This window comes from Salvelinus alpinus, chromosome 8 (genome assembly GCF_045679555.1).
Source record: "Salvelinus alpinus chromosome 8, SLU_Salpinus.1, whole genome shotgun sequence".
Taxonomy (NCBI): Eukaryota; Metazoa; Chordata; class Actinopteri; order Salmoniformes; family Salmonidae; genus Salvelinus; species Salvelinus alpinus.
Window position 1 is genome coordinate 74,991,310 of NC_092093.1, and position 23,212 is coordinate 75,014,521.

Here is a 23,212-nt window from a genome sequence, read left to right on the forward strand (position 1 = left end):
CAAGAGAGCAGTTCACATCAGACATCCCAAGAATATTGCTGAACTGAAACAGTTTTGTAAAGAGGAATGGTCCAAAATTCCTCCTGACCGTTGTGCAGGTCTGATCCGCAACTACAGAAAACGTTTGGTTGAGGTTATTGCTGCCAAAGGAGGGTCAACCAGTTATTGAATACAAGGGTTCACATACTTTTCCCACACTGCACTGTGACTGTTTACACGGTGTGTTCAATAAAGACATGAAAACGTATAATTGTTTGTGTGTTGTCAGTTTAAGCAGACTGTGTTTGTCTACTGTTGTGACCTAGATGAAGATGAAATCAAATTTTATGACCAATTTATGCAGAAATCCAGGTATTTTCAAAGGGTTCACATACTTTTTCTTGCCACTGTATGTGGGAACTCTGTTGGAAGACTGTTGGAAAAGCATTCCTTATGAAGCTGGTTGAGAGAATGGCAAGAGTGTGCAAAGCTGTCATCAAGGCAAAGAGTGGCTACTTTCTATTAATAATGTAAAATTAACAGCTGTACAGAAATACTCATGTCAAGGCAAAATTACAGAGGAGGAACTTCTTGATGCAATTAAAGCTTTTAAGTCTGGGAAAACTCCAGGGCTGGATGGCATACCTTTTTGATATTCTCAGAGGACCGGTATTAGGATGTTTTAACCACTCCTATGTAAATGGTAGATTATCGGACACTCAACAAGATGGTCTGATTTCATTATTACTGAAACAGGATATAAGCGGTAAATATAAAAAATTGGAGGCCCGTTACACTTCAGTGTTGCGATGAAAACAATTCTAGCAAAATGTATAGTGCATAGATTTTAAAAGGTATTGGTGGATATTATTAATTCTAATCAGACATGTTTTTTACATATACGATACATTAGAGATAATATAGGACAAGTATTGGAAACAATAGAACACTATGAAAAATCTGGGAAACCAGGCCTGCTATTTATAGCTGAATTTGAAAAGGCTTTTGATAAAGTACGACTGGAGTTTATATATAAATGCCTGGAACATTTCAATTTAGGAGAATCTATTATAAAATGGGTTAAAGTCATGTATAGTAATCTTAGGTGGAAAATAGTAAATAATGGCTACTTCTCAGAAAGTTTTAAACTGTCGAGGAGTAAAACAGCCGGCCGCAACCGGGAGACCCATGAGGCGGCGCACAATTGGCCCAGCGTCGTCCGGGTTAGGGGAGGGTTTGGCCGGCCGGGATGTCCTTGTTCCATGGCGCTCTAGCGACTCCTGTGGCGGGCCGGGCGCATGCACGCTGACACAGTCGCCAGGTGTACGGTGTTTCCTCCGACACATTGGTGCGATTGGCTTCCGGGTTAAGCGGGCATTGTGCCAAGAAGCAGTGCGGCTTGGCTGGGTTGTGTTTCGGAAGACGCACGACTCTCGACCTTCGTACCTCCCGAAGCTTATAGCTTATAGAGCTTATAGAGACATACTCCAAGAGACTTGCAGCTGTAATTGCCGCAAAAGGTGGATCTACAAAGTATTGCCTTTGGGGGGGTGAATAGTTACGCACGCTCAAGTTTTCAGTTTTTTGTCTTATTTCTTGTTTGTTTCACACCCAAAAATATTTTGCATCTTCAAAGTGGTAGGCATGTTGTGTAAATCAAATGATACAAACCCCCCATAACCATTATAATTCCAGGTTGTAAGGCAACAAAATAGGAAAAATGCCAAGGGGGTGAATACTTTCGCAAGCCACTGTATATATACACTACCTGTCACGACTTCCGCCAAAGTCGGCCCCTCTCCTTGTTCGGGTGGTGTTCGGCGGTCGACGTCACCGGCTTTCTAGTCACCACCGATCCATGTTTCATTTTCGTTTTGTTTTGTCTGTATTACACACACCTGGTTTCAATTCCCATATCATGTTCCTTATTTAACCCTCTGGCATACATTTCTGTTCTGTCCGTGATTGTTGGTGTCTTAGTGGTTGTTGTAGGTGTTAGTTTGTATTTTCCTTATTGGAATATTGCTTGTTTGTTTTATTGAGTAAACTCAGTTGTTTTACTCTAAACTGTGTCCTGCGCCTGACTCCGCTACATCTCTGCACCCAATCGCTGACACTACCGTTCAAAAGTTTGGGGTCACTTAGAAATGTCAGTGACTCCGGGATGCTGGCCTTCTAGGCAGAGTTGCAAAGAAAAGGTCATATCTGACTGGCCAATAAAAAGAAAAGATTAAGATGGGCAAAAGAACACAGACACTGGACAGAGGAACTCTGCCTAGAAGGCCAGCATCCCGGAGTCGCCTCTTCACTGTTGACGTTGAGACTGGTGTTTTGCGGGTACTATTTAATGAAGCTGCCAGTTGAGGACTTGTGAGGCGTCTGTTTCTCAAACTAGACACTAATGTACTTGTCCTCTTGCTCAGTTTGGCACCGGGGCCTCCCACTCCTCTTTCTATTCTGTTTAGAGCCAGTATGCACTGTTCTGTGAAGGGAGTTGTACACAGCGTTTTATGAGATGGCAATCTCATTCTTGGCAATTTCTCACATGGAATAGCCTTCATTTCTCAGAACAGGAATAGACTGACGATTTTGAGGCTGTAATCGAACCCACAAATGCTGATGCTCCAGATACTCAACTAGTCTAAAGAAGGCCAGTTTTATTGCTTCTTTAATCAGAACAACAGTTTTCAGCTGTGCTAACATAATTGCAAAAGGGTTGTCTAATCATCAATTAGCCTTTTAAAATGATAAACTTGGATTAGCTAACACAACGTGCCATTGGAATACAGGAGCGCGATGGTTGCTAATAATGGGCCTCTGTACGCCTATGTAGATTTTGCATTAAAGAATAGTCCAAATTAAACGGGTCTATTTATACAATGAATATGAATTCGCAGGGCAGACATGATTAAATATTAATGCTTTAGATCTCTCACTAAAGCCTTCAGTCATACAAAAGATATACTTCAATCCAAACTGGTTCTCTAGCAAATTAGTAAGAATGTCTCACCCCGTGTACAAGAAAGGCCTTTTCCCCTTTATTCAGATTACAACTTTACAAATACTGTAAGACTGGTAGATTTATGTCACACGTGCATCAAACAAAAATATATGGAAATGTGTGCTCTACCCAAAATTACAACCAACTAATTGCAGCATTACCGCAATATTGGAAGAGGAAAGTGGAAGGGGGAAAGTAGGGAATCTGCATTAAACACCATAATTGGTTAAAGAAAAATGGTGATAAATAAAAAAGTATACCAGTTTCCTTCAAGGACCAAAAAATGGACAGCTGTGCCATATAGATGGCAAAATATTTGGGAAGAGATTTTCAACGTACCGATTCCATGGCACATGGTTTATGAACTGATACTCAAAACAACGCTGGATTCAAAATGTAACATTTTTCAATTTAAATTATTATCCCAAATTCTTGCAACCAATAGAATTGTATATATGGCGGGTACAACCTTCCCAGCTCTGCAGATTTTGCTGCGAAGAGACAGAATAATTAGATCAGTTGTTTTGGTACTGTCCATACGTACAGTAGCTTATTTTTGGTTGCAGGTTCAGGAATGGCTGAAGAATTGCAACTTTTACCTGAAGCTAACTCTGCAATACGGATGGTGTTAAGAGATAGATGGGAGGGGTTGAATGGACCTGAAGGTTGGGAATAATAACAACTAATAACAACAAGATAACTAATGTAAAACATACTGTGTCCGTAAAACATATATAGGTTCAGAACTTTTGTGAAAGAAATACTGTAGATGGGAGAGGTTGAGGTTAGATAAAGGACAGGAGTAAAAACAAATCAAATATAACTATTGTATAATAGTGTGCCTGTAAAATGTATATAGAATGTATAAGCTGGAAGTAGAAGCCTAAGAAATGTTGTTCACTTGTTTACTCCAATTAGGGGAGGGGTGGGAGGGTTAGAAAGTAATAAAGGAAAATATAAATTTTTTAAAGATGTGTGTGTACATATATGGATTCTTGGATTTGACGCCTTCTTGGATGGGCACTTCTAATGTAACTCTATTAAGTCCAATTTAAAAAAAAATTTTTTTTTACATTGTTTGCAAACTGATATGTGACACGTATTAATGCCAAAATAACATGTAGAACAGGCAACAACAAAAAATATATTTTAAATTTTTGACCGGTCACAACTGTACTGATGTAATCAGTAGTGCACAAAAAAAATCTCAGCACCTGGTCCGGACTGCCCTTACATGCAATATCTATTTAAGGAACATGCCATAACATTCATCCTCCTTTTACTTGAAAACAAATCATGTTCTTCTGATTATTTGAATTAATTAGAGCCCTGTTAAACAATTTGTCCTCTTGTCTCTTGATGCAGTGAAGAGCAGCCCCCTCCTCCACCTCCGCCGGTTGTGTACAACAGGTATGCAGATGACACACTCCGGGAAGTTGTCAAACGGCTAAGAGACCGGACAAATACCTACAAAGAGAGAGCTATTGACCCCTATGCTACCACACCTGAGATAAGCCCCCCTATCAGTAAGTGGACCTACTGTAAACAGATGTTGTTGTGTCAGTCAGTCAGTCAGTCAATCAATCAATCACTTTCGTTTTTGATTAGTTTCCAGTTGTCTAATAAGGAACAGTATATGTATCATACTGTACGTATAATATATTATACTTCAATACATATCGACCATGTTAGAATTTAGAAGGTCGGATATTCTCAACGATGAAGCCCAAATGTTAGACTATATAATTATAAACTCCTCTGCTATTCCATACCGCTCATATCATTCATAATGGTTTCTGCTTGTTTTCTACAGCCCCGGTCTTGAGGAAACCAGACTACCTGAGGAAGAAGGAGGCAGAGAGGATAAAAGCCGAGGAGGACGCAATAAAAAAAGCAGAAGCAGACGTGATAAAGGCAGTAGAGATGGCAAAGAAAAAGGAGGAGAAAGCGAAGGCGGACGCCGAGAAGAAGGAGGCAGAGCGGCTAAAGAAACAGGAGGAGGAGCAGGCAGCTAGAGATGCATCCATTTGTCCCATGATCAGCTTTTCCTTCATTGACACTATGATCCAACCAGTTGAAGACGCCATGGACTCAGTGCTTGGTAACACCATAGATCCATTCACAGGTAGTGCTCAGTTACACACTAAAGTACACCTACACACTACACTACAGCTACACACTAGGTAGGCAGCTAGCGGTGAAGAGTGCTGGGCCAGTAACCGAAAGGTTGCTGGTTTGAATCTTCGAGCCGACTAGGTGAAAAATCGTTCGATATGCCTTTGAGCAAGGCACTTATCCCTAATTGCTCTGGATAAGTGCATTTGCTAAATGACAAAAAATGAACAGCTTCATAATACAGTTACAAGGTATTCAGACCCCTTGCCTTTTTCCACATTTTGTTACGTTACAGCCTTATTCTAAAATGGATAAAATAGTTTTTGTCCCCCTCATCAATCTTCACACAATACCCCATAATGACAAAGCAAAAACAGTTTTTAATTTATTTTTGCTAATTTATAAAAAAAAATTATATCACATTTACATAAGTATTTAGACCCTTTACTCAGTACTTTGTTGAAGCAGCGATTACAGCCTTGAGTCTTCTTGGGTATGACGCTACAAGCTTGGCACACCTGTATTTGGGGAGTTTTCCTATTCTTCTCTGTAGATCCTCTCAAGCTCTGTCAGGTTGGATGTGGAGTGTTGCTGCACAGCTATTTTCAGGTCTCTCCAGAGATGTTAGATCAGGTTCATCCAGGTTCTGGCTGAGCCACTCAAGGACACTCAGAGACTTGTCCCGAAGCCACTCCTGCGTGGTCTTGGCTGTGCGCATAGGGTCATTGTCCTGTTGGAAGGTGTACAATTGTCCCAGTCTGAGGTTTTGAGCGCTCTGGAGCAAGTTTTTATCAAGGATCTCTCTGTACATTGCTACATTCATCTTTCCCTCGATCCTGACTAGTCTCCCAGTCCCTGCTGCTGCTGAAAAACCTCCCGACAGCATGATGCTGCCACCACCATGCTTCACTGTAGGGATGGTGCCTGGTTTCCTCCAGACGTGATGCTTGGCATTCAGGCCAAAGAGTTTAATCTTGTTTCTCATGGTCTGAGAGTCCTTTAGGTGCCTTTTGGCAAACTCCAAGCGGACGCTCATGTGCCTTTTACTGACAGGTGTGTGCCTTTCCAAATCATGTCCAATCAAATGAATTTACCACAGGTGGACTCCAATCAAGTTGTAGGAACATCTCAAGGATGATCAGTGGCAAAGGGTCTCATAGCAAAGGGTCTGAATACTTATGCAAATAAGGTATTTCAGTTTATTTTATTCTATATATTTGCAAACATTTCGAAAACCTGTTTTCGCTTTGTCATTATGGGGTATTGTGTGTAGATTGATGAGAAAAACAATTAATTTAATCAATTTTAGAACAAGGCTGTAACGTAACAACATACAGTTACACACTACACTAAAGTTACACACTACAGTTACACACTAAAGCTAAAGTTACACACTACAGCTACACACTAAACTATAACTACACACTACAGCTAAAGTTACACACTACAACTACACACTACACTACAGCCACACACTACATATCAGCTACACTTCACTACAGCTACACACTACAATACAGCTGCGCACTACACTACAGCTGCACTCTACACTAAAGGCACACACTTCACTACAGCTGCATCCTACACTACAGTTACACACTACAGCCACACACTACATCTCAGCTACACTTCACTACAGCTACAGCTACATACCACACAACTCTACAGCTGCACACTACAGCTACATACCACACTTCACTACAGCTACAGCTACATACCACACAACTCTACAGCTGCACACTACACTACAGCTGCACACTACACTACAGCTACACTACAGCCACACACTACATGTCAGCTACACTTCACTACAGCTACACACTTCACTACAGCTGCACCCTACACTATATTTACACACTACACTACAGCTGCACACTACACTACAGCCACACACTACATCTCAGCTACACTTCACTACAGCTACACACTTCACTACAGCTGCACCCTACACTACATTTACACACTACACTACAGCTGCACACTACAGCTACACACTACAGTAAAACACTAAAGCTACACACTACAGTTACACACTGCACCACAGTTACACACTACAGCTGCACACTACAGCTACACACTACAGTAAAACACTAAAGCTACACACTACAGTTACACACTGCACCACAGTTACACACTACAGCTACACACTACACCTACACACTACAGCTACACACTACACTACAGCTACACACTACACCTACACACTACAGCTACACACTACAGCTACACACTACAGCTACACACTACACTAAAGTTACACACTACAGTTACACACTTCAGCTACATCTACACACTACACTAAAGTTACGCACTGCAGCTACACACTGCACTACAGTTACACACTACAGTTACTCACTACACAACATCTACACACTACAGCTACACACTACAGCTAAAGTTACACACTACAGTTACACACTACGCAACAGCTACACACTACAGTTACTCACTACACAACAGCTACACACTACAGTTACTCACTACACAACAGCTACACACGACAGCTAAAGTTACACACAACAGCTACACACTACAGTTACACACTACACTAAAGTTACACACTATAGTTACACACTACAGCTAAAGTTACACACTACAGTTACACACTACACTACAGTTACACACTACACTACAGCTGCACACTAGACTCAGGGTTGGGTAGGCTACTTTCTATATGTAATCCGTTACAGTTACTGGTTACCTGTCGAAAATTGTAATCAGTAATGTAGCTTTTGGATTGCCCAAACTCAGTAATGTAATCTGATTACATTCAGTTACTTTTAGATTACTTTCCCATTAAGAGGCATTAGAAGAAAACAAAAGTGTATGTTACATTTTACTTTATGGGTTTGTTATGTAGACTTCTTCTAACCCATCGCTTTCTATTACATATAATAATACGATACAATTATATCACACTACAGCACCATACCACACAACTCTACAGCTGCACACTACACTACAGCTACATACCACACAACTCTACAGCTGCACACTACAGCTACATACCACACTTCACTACAGCTACATACCACACAACTCTACAGCTGCACACTACACTACAGCTACATACCACACAACTCTACAGCTGCACACTACAGCTACATACCACACTTCACTACAGCTACATACCACACAACTCTACAGCTGCACACTACACTACAGCTGCACACTACACTACAGCTACACTACAGCCACACACTACATGTCAGCTACACTTCACTACAGCTACACACTTCACTACAGCCACACACTACATGTCAGCTACACTTCACTACAGCTACACACTACACTACAGCTACACACTACACTACAGCCACACACTACATGTCAGCTACACTTCACTACAGCTACACACTACACTACAGCTACACACTGCACTACAGCTACACACTACACTACAGCTACACACTTCATTAGAGCTACACACTACACTACAGCTACACACTACACTACAGTTACACACTTCACTACAGCTACACACTACACAACAGTTACACACTTCACTACAGCTACACACTTCACTACAGCTACACACTACACTACAGCTACACACTACACTACAGTTACACACTTCACTACAGCTACACACTACACAACAGTTACACACTGCACTACAGTTACACACTACAGCTATACACTACAGTTACACACTACACTAAAGTTACACACTACAGTTACACACTACACTACAGCTACACACTATACTACAGTTACACTCTCAGTTACACACTGCACTACAGCTACACACTACACCTGTACACTACAGCTCCACACATCATAACAGCTGCGCACAACACTACAGCTACATACTACACTACAGCTACACACTAAAGTTACACACTACAGTTACACACTGCACTACAGTTACACACTACAGCTGTACACTACAGCTCCACACATCATAACAGCTGCGCACAACACTACAGCTACATACTACACTACAGCTACACGCTAAAGTTACGCACTACAGCTGCACACTGCACTACAGTTACACACTACAGCTACATACACCGACATTGCGACACTAAAGTGACACGCTACACTTCCACGACTACAGCTACACACTACACTTACACTACACTAATGTTACACACTACACTACAGTTACACTCTACTATTACACACTACAGCTACACACTACACACCACTACAGCTGTGCCCTGCAGCTACACACTAAAGCTGCACAATACACTACAGCTACACACTACACTACAGTTACACACTACACTACAGCGACAGACTACACTACAGCTGCAGACGACAGTTACACACTACACTACAGGTACACACTACACACTACAGTTACACACTACAGTTACACACTACAGCTACACACTACAGTTACACACTACAGTTACACGCTACAGTTACACAATACACTACAGCTACACACTACACTACAGTTACACACTACACTTACACACAACACTACAGTAGTACACTACAGCTGCACACTACACTACAGGTACACACTACACACTACAGTTACACACTACAGTTACACACTACAGCTACACAATACACTACAGCTACACACTACACTACAGTTACACACTACACTTACACACAACACTACAGCTGCACACTACACTACAGTTACACACTACACTTACACACAACACTACAGCTGCACACTACACTACAGGTACACACTACACACTACAGTTACACACTACAGTTACACACTACAGCTACACACTACAGTTACACACTACAGTTACACGCAACAGTTACACAATACACTACAGCTACACACTACACTACAGTTACACACTACACTTACACACAACACTACAGTAGTACACTACAGCTGCACACTACGCTACAGCTACACACTTCACTACAGCTGCACACTACGCTACAGCTGCACACTACGCTACAGCTACACACTACGCTACAGCTACACACTACGCTACAGCTACACACTACACTACAGCTACACTACAGCCACACACTACATGTCAGCTACACTTCACTACAGCTACACACTTCACTACAGCCACACACTACATGTCAGCTACACTTCACTACAGCTACACACTACACTACAGCTACACACTACACTACAGCCACACACTACATGTCAGCTACACTTCACTACAGCTACACACTACACTACAGCCACACACTACATGTCAGCTACACTTCACTACAGCTACACACTACACTACAGCTACACACTGCACTACAGCTACACACTACACTACAGCTACACACTTCATTAGAGCTACACACTACACTACAGCTACACACTACACTACAGTTACACACTTCACTACAGCTACACACTACACAACAGTTACACACTTCACTACAGCTACACACTTCACTACAGCTACACACTACACTACAGCTACACACTACACTACAGCTACACACTACACTACAGTTACACACTTCACTACAGCTACACACTACACAACAGTTACACACTGCACTACAGTTACACACTACAGCTATACACTACAGTTACACACTACACTAAAGTTACACACTACAGTTACACACTACAGTTACACACTACACTACAGCTACACACTATACTACAGTTACACTCTCAGTTACACACTGCACTACAGCTACACACTACAGCTGTACACTACAGTTACACACTACACTAAAGTTACACACTGCACTACAGTTACACACTACAGCTATACACTACAGTTACACACTACACTAAAGTTACACACTACAGTTACACACTACACAACAGTTACACACTACAGTTACACACTACAGTTACACACTACACAACAGTTACACACTGCACTACAGTTACACACTACAGCTATACACTACAGTTACACACTACACTAAAGTTACACACTACAGTTACACACTACACTACAGCTACACACTATACTACAGTTACACTCTCAGTTACACACTGCACTACAGCTACACACTACAGCTGTACACTACAGCTCCACACATCATAACAGCTGCGCACAACACTACAGCTACATACTACACTACAGCTACACACTAAAGTTACACACTACAGCTACACACTGCACTACAGTTACACACTACAGCTACACATTACACCTACATGCTACACTAAAGTTACACACTACACTTCCACACTACAGCTACACACTACACTTACACTACACTAATGCTACACACTACACTACAGTTACACTCTACTATTACACACTACAGCTACACACTACACACCACTACAGCTGTGCCCTGCAGCTACACACTAAAGCTGCACAATACACTACAGCTACACACTACACTACAGTTACACACTACACTACAGCGACAGACTACACTACAGCTGCAGACTACAGTTACACACTACACTACAGGTACACACTACACACTACAGTTACACACTACAGTTACACACTACAGCTACACACTACAGTTACACACTACAGTTACACGCTACAGTTACACAATACACTACAGCTACACACTACACTACAGTTACACACTACACTTACACACAACACTACAGTAGTACACTACAGCTGCACACTACACTACAGGTACACACTACACACTACAGTTACACACTACAGCTACACACTACAGTTACACACTACAGTTACACGCTACAGTTACACAATACACTACAGCTACACACTACACTACAGTTACACACTACACTTACACACAACACTACAGTAGTACACTACAGCTGCACACTACGCTACAGCTACACACTTCACTACAGCTGCACACTACGCTACAGCTGCACACTACGCTACAGCTACACACTACGCTACAGCTACACACTTCGCTACAGCTGCACACTACGCTACAGCTGCACACTACGCTACAGCTGCACACTACGCTACAGCTGCACACTACGCTACAGCTACACACTACGCTACAGCTACACACTTCACTACAGCTGCACACTACGCTACAGCTGCACACTACGCTACAGCTGCACACTACGCTACAGCTGCACACTACGCTACAGCTACACACTACGCTACAGCTACACACTACGCTACAGCTGCACACTACGCTACAGCTGCACACTACGCTACAGCTACACACTACGCTACAGCTACACACTACGCTACAGCTGCACACTACGCTACAGCTACACACTACGCTACAGCTACACACTACGCTACAGCTGCACACTACGCTACAGCTGCATACTACGCTACAGCTGCACACTACGCTACAGCTACACACTACGCTACAGCTACACACTACACTACAGCTGCACACTACGCTACAGCTGCACACTACGCTACAGCTGCACACTACACTACAGCTACACTACACTTACACACTACACTACAGTAGTACACTACAGCTACACTACAGCTGCACACTACACTACAGCTACACACTACACTTACACACAACACTACAGTAGTACACTACAGCTACACACTACACTACAGCTACACACTACACTACAGCTACACACTACACTTACACACAACACTACAGTAGTACACTACAGCTACACACTACACTACAGCTACACACTACACTACAGGAGGAGTTATGGACTACACAGTAGTTTCGGCTTCTTTAACATTTGTTCATTCATTTTCTTTTTCTGTATCTGTCTTTCTCTCTCTCTCTTTCTCTAGATCGCAAGTATATTGCTTGGATAACACTTGTAAGTTTGGCATTCAACTACAACGCTTGGTTTACACCGGTTCGCTTGGTCTTCCCCATCCACACTCCAGTGTCCGTTCCTTTCTGGATATTTGCTGACATTCTTGCTGACAGTGTCAACGTCATAGATATCGTCCTCTGGCAACCCCGACTGCAGTTTGTGAAAGGAGGAGACATTATTGTAAGTCATTCTAAATATCACTAGAGAAAGATGAAGGTCTTGATACTGCGTGTGTGTGTGTTAGTGGAGGACGCTGAGGAGAGAACGGCTCATAATATGGTCTGGAATGCAGTACGATGGAATGGAGTGAATGGAATGGAATGGTATCAAACTCATGAGAACCATGTTTTTTTATACCATTCAATGTATTCCATTCCAGCCATTATCATGAGCCATTCTCCAATCAGCAGCATCCGCTGGTGTGTTTGTGTGTGTTCGTACATGCAAGTTTGTGTATGTGCAAGTGCGCATGCATATGCTTTGTATGTACTTCTAACATATATTATATTATTAGGCAACAATTCCACCATAATGTAGAGAAACATGCAGGTTAATAAGACTTCATGTTATATTTCAGAAAGACCGGACTGTGACGAAGCCACATTATCGAGAGATTCCGAGGTTTAATGTGAGCTCTTATTTCATCATTTCTCACACTTTCACCTTGTGTACTCCCATAAACTTTGTTGATGGTATTCACTCTGCGTATATTATACTATACAGAGATACACACAGTGCAACATTGTTCATTCCACTTCGAGGCATAATTCAAGTAACATATCACACATATTGATGTAGAAATATCAAGACCATGTACGGTACTGTAGATATGTTGTACTTGTTTCAAGTTGAGTATATTATTTCCACCTAACATTGTATTTTCTTTCTGTTGGGGCAGTTGGATATGATCAGCATCATCCCATTCGAACTGCTCGGTATCCCGTTTGGATTCTCTGCTTTATACAGACTCAACCGTCTACTGAGGGTAGACACTGCAGTTATCTTTATCACCAAACATGATATGTTTCGTTCTTCATCTTCTATTAAATTGCTATAGATTACATTAGACTAGAGGGTGACATTAGGACATTAGATAGTGTTTGGGGAACAACATGCATGCACATCTATGAAGCTTTGACGTATGCTGACTCTCAGTTTGAAAAAATAATGATGGATATCTGATGATAGATGCAATTTGTTTCCTTTTGTTCTCTCATGACATTTACAGTACCAATGTTTTTCTGGCTTTCGTTTCACAGATAGACATGTTTTTCGAGTTCAGCGATCGGCTTGAGAGTATCATGGCCAAGGCTTACATCTGGAGGTATTCCCATCAAACAGACACAGTCACATCCAAAATTACTGGCACCCTTGATAAAGAATACTGTATAAAATATTTTATGAATATACTCAGGTATATTGTATGCAAAAAAAAGGGAAATATATATTATTTTATCATAATACAATTGCTCGGGGGAAAATAAAAGATAGGTGTCAAAATGATTGAAACTTTGCAAGAATAACGGCTCTTAACCTTTTTCTATAATGTTTTATGATATTGAAGAACACATTGGGAGGGATTTTAGATCATTCCTCAATACAGCATCTTTACAGATGCTTTGTATCCTTCGGTGTACGCTTATGGACTGCCCTCTTCAATTCAAACCACAGGTTTAGGGTTCAAGTCGGGAGACTGAGATGGACTTTGCAAAATGTTGATTTTGTGGTCAATTAACCATTTTGTATATTTTGATGTGTGGTTGTGGTCATTGTCTTGCTGGAAGATCCACTTGTGACCAAATTTCAGCCTCCTGGCAGAGACAACCATGTTTTTTTGGCTAAAATGTCCTTGTACTTGGTAGAGTTCATGATGCTGTTGACCTTAACAAGGGCCCCAGGACCAGTAGAAGCAAAGCAGCCCCATAACATAAATGATCCACCACCATGTTTACAGTAAGTATGAGGTTATTTTCTGCATATGCATCCTTCTATTGAGGCCAAACCCACCACTGGTATGCATCGTCTGACCACAGCACCCGGTTCCAATCTAAGTGCCAATGGTGTTTAACAAACTTCAGGCGTTTACATTTGCTCTCAGTAAAGGCTTTTTCATGGCAACCCCTATTGGTATGGAGGTGGCGTCTAATTGTAGATTTGGACCCAAGATGCGTTCTGTAGTTCTGTAATTCTCCAACTCCTTTCCTTGGACTTTCTTTGCCTCTTGGAACCATTTGTCTCACTGTGAGTGGGGAGAAGGTACACCTGGGTCAAGTTTACCATTGTTCCAGTAGTATTAAACTTCTTAATTGTTGCCCTAATAGTGTAAGTGGTATATTTCGTTTTCAGTGGGTTTTTTGTACCCATTTGCCTGATTATTGGAAGTCAACAACTAGTTGTCTCTTTTCATTTGTGAGTTCTTTGCCCATGGTGATGACAAATTGGTTTTACATACACATTAACTTGTTTTTATACTCCAGTGAAACAGGTAACCATGTAAGTCCACAATACAGTTCCTTAAATTGAGATTAATAAAAAAAATATGGAATGTTAATGCAGATTACATTTTGTTTGATTTTATTTGGAAGAATCGTTAGGGGTGCCAATCCTTTTTTGTTTGTTTGTGACCAACTTTTGACTCAGTTTTGTCATTTTATTTTTCAGAGAGGTTGCAGGTACAAAAATAATGAAATAAATGCATACAAAGATAACTCATAACCCATTGTCCCCATGCTTCCCACCCCGCCTACCTGATTTAGGGGACACAGTGAACAGTAAGGAGTTGCGGTCAATTTCATCATAAAATGTTTAGTTGGTTTTAAATACAGTCTGTGAACAAACTTAAAATGTATAAATTGTTGGTTCGGATTACAGGATGCCAAAGTCATATTTTTCCATATTCTGTTCCAGTTAAAGGGTGGTTCAGATTGAGTTAGATCTGTGGCTAGCTCAGAATATGAGCTTTCCAAAAGTTGTTTATATATTATAGAGATCGGTCCTTTCAGGAGCACAGATCATTTATTTATAAATCCCATCATTGGATGTTCCTCGTAGTTGCGTTTCCCAAGGGACTCCATAGGCCAATATAGCTGACCTAACTTGTAAATATATACTGATCAAAAATATTAGCGCGCCATGTAAAGTGTTGAGCCTATGTTTCATGAGCTGAAATAAAATATCCCAGAAATATTCCATACACACAAAAAGCTTATTTCTCAAAAATGTTGTGTACACATTTGTTTACATCACTGTTAGTGAGCATTTCTCCTTTGCCAAGATCATCCATCCACCTGACAGGTGTGGCATATCAAGAAGCTGACTAAACAGCATGATGATTACACAGGTGCACCTTCTGCTGGGGACAGTAAAAGGACACTAAAATGTGCAGTTTTCTAAAACACAATGCCACAGATGTCTAAAGTTTAGGAGGGAGGGTGCAATTGGCCTGATGACTGCAGGAGTGTCCACCAGAGCTGTTGCCGGAGAATTTAATATTAATTTCCATAAGCCTCCTCCAACGTTGTTTTAGAGATTTTGGCAGTACGTCAAACCGGCCTCACAACCGCAGACCACTTGTAACCATGCCAGCCCAGGACTTCCACATCCGGCAGCTTCACCTGCGGGATCATCTGAGACCAGCCACCTGGACAGCTAATGAAACTGAGTAGTATTTCTGTCTGTAATAAAGCCCTTTTGTGGGGAAAAACTAATTCTGATTGGCTGGGCCTGGGCCTGGTTCCCCAGTGGGTAAGCCTGGCTCTCAAGTGGCAGGCCTATATAAAAAGGAGTTACCCAGTAATGTGTATGTATCTTTCAAATCTTGGAATGTTCTCAAACCATTACTGTCCATGATATTGGTAAGGGTACGGATTCCACATTTGGAACAATGGGGGGGGGGATGCAAAAGACCGCCCTCCAGATTGCAAGCCATTATTGGGAAATATTGGAGTATGGGCATGTCATTTTGATTTCCAGTTACATTGCTTTAAAATGTGGCACCAAATGGAAATTGTGTGAGCAGTAATAGGACCAAAGTGTAGTTTACATTCTTAAGGGATATATCAGTGAAGACCACCTGTTCTAGGGCAATAGGAGACACCAGGGGGCGGAATAATCATTTCTAAACCAATTCAGGATGGGGTAAAATGCTAACTTCTGGAAATACAATTTAAAGTTTGGTACGGATATTCCTCCTTTATCAAGGGTGCGAATAATTTCGGATGTGACTTGTTTCAAATCTATAAAATGGAAGTGTCTGCTATGTGGCATAGTCTAGTTAGATGTGTGATGAATGATGGTAATACATTATGAAGATGATACAGGATGAATGGAGGATGCTAGAATACTGTAGCTTTAGCAGAGCCGCAACAGAAAACCATTATCTAAGACTTCTTCTTCCCTGCCGTTTATTCAGAGTTGGTCGCACTACTGGCTACTTGCTGTACATGCTCCATCTCAATGCCTGTTTCTACTACGTGGCGTCAGTGTACCTTGGCATCGGCACCTCCAAATGGGTCTACAATGGAGAGGGAACCGCGTACGTATATTATTGTGGAGTTATATTTTGAGGAATTTTGAGGAAATTAACAGAATTTTCATCCTGAGGAGTAAAATGTTCTATACTTCCAATATAGTCTCTTGTCTCCGAGACTACTGTTACAGTTTAACAGTTTCTCAATTTGTAGTTTTCCCTAAACCAGTGTCTCCATTGCCTTCACTGTGGATTAGGGGTGTGAGTAACCGTCTTCCTTCCTACAGGTACCTGCGTTGTTATTACTTCGCTGTTCGTAGTCTGATCAACATCGGGGGTCTTCCTGAGCCTGGCACTGTGTTTGAGATCTGTTTCCAGATGACCAACTTCTTTACTGGTGTCTTTGTGTTCTCCAGTTTGATTGGACAGGTACAGTATCACTATTCTAAAGACATGCAGAATGCACTCCAGGCAAGAGGCAGCCATCCTCTTGTAACAATTATGATTGTGGTAAATTCCATTTCAATTCAGGAAGTCAACTGACATTGCAAATCAAATTTCTTATTTCTTTCAAATGAGGAAATGGACTAAAATGTAATTCTGGAATTGATAGATTGAAATGGAATTGACCCCAACACTGGTTTGTTGTGTGGTCCTGGATTGAAAGTATTTTATTTGTTTCTTCTGGTACAGATGAGAGATGTCATCGGGGCTGCCACGCAGGGCCAGACATATTTCCGGGCCTCCATGGACGGCTGTGTGGAATACATGAACACTTTCACCATCCCCGACCTGGTGCAGAACAGAGTACGCACCTGGTACAACTACACCTGGGACGCCCAGGGAATGCTGGGTAAGCAATAAATAATAGTGGGGAATAAATTAATCTTGACTCCATGCTGTCATAATTGTGCTGTAAATAATGTTAAAATGTCATTTTATGGCAAATCGTCAACTAACATGGTGTACATTTGCTCTGTAGTAATGTCTTGACAATTTTTTTTCTTCCTCTTACATCTCTCCCTCCTCTCTCTCCAGACGAGTCTATACTGCTGGAGCAGATGCCTCTTGTAATGAGAACAGCCATTGGTGTGGATGTAAACTTTGCCACCTTCGATAAAATTGCTCTTTTTCAGGTAAATATAGGTCGAAATGAACTTGTCATTATGCCAACAGGCAACTAACAGCCCACCTGCATCACCCTCTGAATGTTGGCTAAATGTTATCTGACTGTTTTCTCGATGTCTTTATTCCCAAGGGCTGTGATAAGCAGATGTTGGTAGACATGTTGCTGAGGCTCAAGTCTATTATATATCTACCTGGGGACTTTGTGGTGAAGAAGGTGAGTGTATGGGATTGTCACTGTTGCATAATATAGTCAATATGTATTTTCTTTATATACACTTGGATCACAGGAGGTTGGTGGCATGTTAATTGGGGAGGATGGGCTCATGGTAATGGCTGGAGCGGAATAGGTGGAATGGTATGAAATACATCAAACACATGGTTTCCATGTGATGTCATTCCATTCGCTCCGTTCCAGCCATTATTATGAGCCGTTCTCCACTCAGCAGCCTCCACTGACTTGGATTTTAGTCTTTTTCAAAACAATACAGCAAAAAGCAACAGAAACAATGAAACTGAAGAATAAATAAAAGCAAACAGAAGATGCCATCCAATACGTACTGAATAATATATAAAGTAAGTATACAGAGTTGTATTGTTAACAAGATATTAGTTAATCAGGTCTTCCTGGTTTGTGAATATCCATTTGTCCCAGTTACTTTCAAATACAGGTTTTTGGAGTCTTAAAGCATATGTCAAGCTTTCTATATTAAAGATTTCTTGGATTATACTTTGCCATTCTTAACATTTTGGGCTTCTACTTTATACCAGTTCCTGGTAATGGCTTTTCTACTTGCAGCAAGGATAACTTTTATCAGGTATCTGTCACTGCCCATCACATTCTCTGGAACATTACCAAGGTACATTACAGTTCTAGGGACTTCATATACTAGGACATCTTTTAACACCGAACATACATAATCCCAAAACAATGACATCTTCTGACATTCCCCAAAACAATGGGTGTGGTTGGCATCCACGTGGTCCCATAGCCACCAGCATGGCTGTTGTATACCTAGCTGTTGACTTTTGATTCTAGGAGTGACAAAAAAACTGCTAATATTTTTCCAACAAAACTCTCTCCATGTTCTTGAGTTTGTAGAAGTACGTTGAGTACTGCATATATTGTCCCAGTCTTCCTCTGAGATGTCTATATTCAGTTCCTTTTCCCAATTTAACTTTTACTATATGCATTTCAAATCACATGGTTAATCATATTTGGTTTGGTATTGAATACATTTCTCTCTTTTTCAAAATAGTCCCTTAACTGTAAGTATCTGAAGAAATCTTAGTTTTCCATGCCATATTCCTCCTTTTAAATTCTGAAAACCTAAGAGTTCTCCATCTTCTACAATGTTACATTACATGTTGTAATGCCTCTCTCAGGCCATTCCTTATTTAAAAAAAAATCATAAATAGCTGGTTTAAATTTTGGATCAAAACGCAAACCATTTCAACATTCCTGTTAATGTCCCAAATGTGTCTTTATCCCCAGCTACAGACTGGATTGGGCGACCTTGAACGGCAGCCTCAATATCTTTCCATATAGCACTGTATTGTGAGTCACACCAACATACTATTGGCCTAAATTGTGCAGCTAAGTAATATTCCCTAAGATTAGATAGTGCCCTCCCCCCTTTGTCTTTAGGGAGCTGAAGAGTCTAATATCTAATCCTTGGTTACCTCCAAATGAACCGTGATATGAATTGTTTCAGGGGGACCGCAACTGATAGAGACTGGAATAGGTAAAGCAATATGGGGAAAATATTAATTTAACTGTCTCTATTATAGAGCTGAAATCTAAATGAAGGGACCATCTTTCTACTGTATATTTTTAGGAATATTTAGGATAATTGGTTTATAATTTGTTATATACACTGAGTGTAAAAAACATTATGAACACCTGCTCTTTTCATTACATAGATTGACCAGGTGAAAGCTATGATCCCTTATTGTCACTTGTTCAATCCATTTCAATAAGTGTAGATGAAAGGGAGGAAGGATTTCTAAGCCTTGAGACAATTGAGACATTGTGTATGTGTGCCATTCAGAATGGGCAAGACAAAATATTTTAATTCCTTTGAACAGGGTATGGTGGTTGTGCCAGGCAAACCCATTTGTGTCAAGAACTGCAACGCTGCAGGGTTTTTCACACTCAACAGTTCCCAGTGTGTATCAACAATAGTCCACCACCAAAGGACATCCAGCCAACTTGACACAACCGTGGGAAGCATTGGAGTCAGAGTTGTGGACTCGAGTCACATGACTTGGAATCGAGTCACAAATTTGATGACTTGAGACTCGACTTGATATAAAATAACTTGAGACTTGACGTCTCAAGACTCGGGACTCAACTTTGACTTGAGATTGATGATTTGAACTGGCCAGGTTTTGACACTCATTTTGTGGCACAGAATCTACGTGGATTACTCTACACGCAGCCAGAGAGAGTAGCCGCAGCAGCATCGCCCTTGCAACAGATTGGCCAGTGAAAGGTACACTCGGCACTGATTGTTCCAGCAAACTGTCAATCAAAACAGGAAGGGTGGTGAGCTAGCGAACAGAGATTGCTGACTTGCTGTACAGCTATCGGATCAGGTGCCACGTCAACGTCAAATTATAGGAAGAGAGGATAGATAGATCCTTAAATGGTTTGGTGATCGAGAATATTAGCTGTTTACTTTGCAAGCTCATCAGCAAATGGGCAATAATTACTAGCATAGGCATACTGATATTGTGGTATGTAACAATTGCTTGAAATAGATCATTTACTTATGAAGCTTGCATTTGGAATTTGTTTAAAATTACACAACATGACCAAAAGTATGTGGACACCTGCTCGTCAAACATCTCATTCCAAAATCATAGGAATTAATATGGAGTTGGTCCCCCCTTGGCTGCTATAACTGCCTCCACTCTTCTGAGAAGGCTTTCCACTAGATGTTGGAACATTGCTGCGGGGACTTGCTTCCATTCAGCCACAAGAGCATTTGTAAGGTCAGGCACAGATGTTGGGCGATTAGGCAGTCAGCGTTCCAATTCATCCCAAAGGTATTCGATGGGGTTGAGATCAAGGCTCTGTGCATGCCAGTCACGTTCTTCCACACCGACCTCGACAATCCATTTCTGTATGGACCTCGCTTTGAGCACAGGGGCATTGTCATGCTGAAACTATAAAGGGCCTTACCCAAACTGTTGCCACAAAGTTGGAAGCACAGAATTGTCTAGAATGTCATTGTATGCTGTAGTGTTAAGATTTCCCCCATGCCCGAACCATGAAAAACAGCCCCAGACCATTATTCCTCCTCCACCAAACTTTACTGTTGGCACTATGCATTCGTTCTCCTGGCATCTGCCAAACACAGATTAGTCAGTCGGACTGCCAGATGGTGAAGTGTGATTAATCACTCCAGAGAACGCATTTCCACTGCTCCAGAGTCCAATGGTGGCAAGCTTTACACCACTACAGCCTATGCTTGGCATTGCGCATGCTGATCTTATGCTTGTGTACGGCTGCTCGGCCATGGAAACCCATTTCATGAAGCTCCTGACAAACAGTTCATGTGCTGACGTTGCTTCCAGAGGCAGTTTAGATCTGGGTAGTGAATGTTGCAACCGAGGAAAGACAATTTTTACTCGTTATGCGCTTCAATACTCTGCAGTCCCGTTCCATGAGCTTGTGTGGCCTACCACTTTAAGGCTGAGCCATTGTTGCTCCTAGACTTTCCACTTCACAATAACAGCACTTACAGTTGCCCGGGGAAGCTCTAGCACGGCAGAAATTTGACAAACTGACTTGTTGGAAAGGTGGCATCCTATGACTGTGCCACATTGAAAGTCACTGAGCTCTTCAGTAAGGCTATTCTACTGCCAATGTTTGTCTATGGAGACTGCATGGCTTTGTGCTCGATTTTATGCAACGGGTGTGGCTGAAAAAGCTCAATCCACTAATTTGAATGGTTGTCCACATACTTTTGTATATATAGTGTATTACTGTGGCGAAGACGTATCATAGGCGCGGCTCTTAACTTGCGCTCTCCAAACTACCGCCAGTGGAGAGTGCTTTTTTTTCTCTTGTTGAAATGCTTGCTCTCGCTTTCACACATTTAAATGCATAGGCCGGCCCCATGTGGTAACTCTATATTCCATCTCATACTACAATAACTGCTGGCGTTTCATCATTCCATCCCCGTAGAGTTTATTGCAACACAGACATTTCTGTTTGATAGGCCTACGATACATTTTTATATAGCCAACCATTTCTTACCCTCAGTGGGCACAATGTTTATTCTGCACATGAATGTTCACAAGACTCACGAGGTAGAAGTTCTGTTTATTAAATTCAATGTTTGGTTTTCTTTGTTCATATTTCCCGGGTTATGTCAGAGTTCTGTGTCCTCTGTCTCTGTCATTCTGGTTGTGCGTAATAAGAGCGAGTAATAAGCTACGTGGCCTGCACTCCACACGTTGGAGTCGTTGAATAAGATAAAATGATTGTTTGATATATGCATGGTGTTGGAATATCATGAATAATCAGTGCTTGACTTGGGCAGTCCCTCATCAGAGCTGAGTACGGCCACCTCAAATGTTCTACTGCTTGAGCTCCTGTTCCTCTTATAGAATATTAGCTCAAAATTATTGTGGAGCTCCTGAACCTAAATATAAACAGTACCTGCACCTATTTCAGCCCAAGTCAAGCCCTGATAATAATCATTTAGTCTGATTAAGACTAATATACCAATGTAACAATGGATGTAGAAATGGCCTTTTACATTGTAGAACCAGTTTATTGGTTGTTATTGCCAATTGGGTATGGTCCTGGGGTCCCTATTTTACAATTTACATCATTAAAATGTGTATAGACAAAGTAATGAAAAGGGTTGTCTGGTAGACTCAATAAATTGACAAAAATATG

General features: G+C 41.3%; 1 protein-coding gene across 1 annotated transcript in view; it reads left to right on the forward strand.

The window, feature by feature from the left end:
* LOC139582332 (cyclic nucleotide-gated channel beta-3-like) overlaps positions 1–23,212 on the forward strand; it is a 43,327-nt gene that overhangs the window by 15,333 nt on the left and 4,782 nt on the right. Inside the window, exons 6-16 of the mRNA XM_071412321.1 lie at positions 4,346–4,506; positions 4,794–5,105; positions 12,676–12,884; positions 13,282–13,332; positions 13,603–13,689; positions 13,964–14,028; positions 17,116–17,238; positions 17,460–17,601; positions 17,866–18,025; positions 18,211–18,308; positions 18,431–18,514. Coding sequence (XP_071268422.1) covers positions 4,346–4,506; positions 4,794–5,105; positions 12,676–12,884; positions 13,282–13,332; positions 13,603–13,689; positions 13,964–14,028; positions 17,116–17,238; positions 17,460–17,601; positions 17,866–18,025; positions 18,211–18,308; positions 18,431–18,514 — 1,492 coding nt within the window. The remainder of the gene's footprint in view (positions 1–4,345; positions 4,507–4,793; positions 5,106–12,675; positions 12,885–13,281; positions 13,333–13,602; positions 13,690–13,963; positions 14,029–17,115; positions 17,239–17,459; positions 17,602–17,865; positions 18,026–18,210; positions 18,309–18,430; positions 18,515–23,212) is intronic.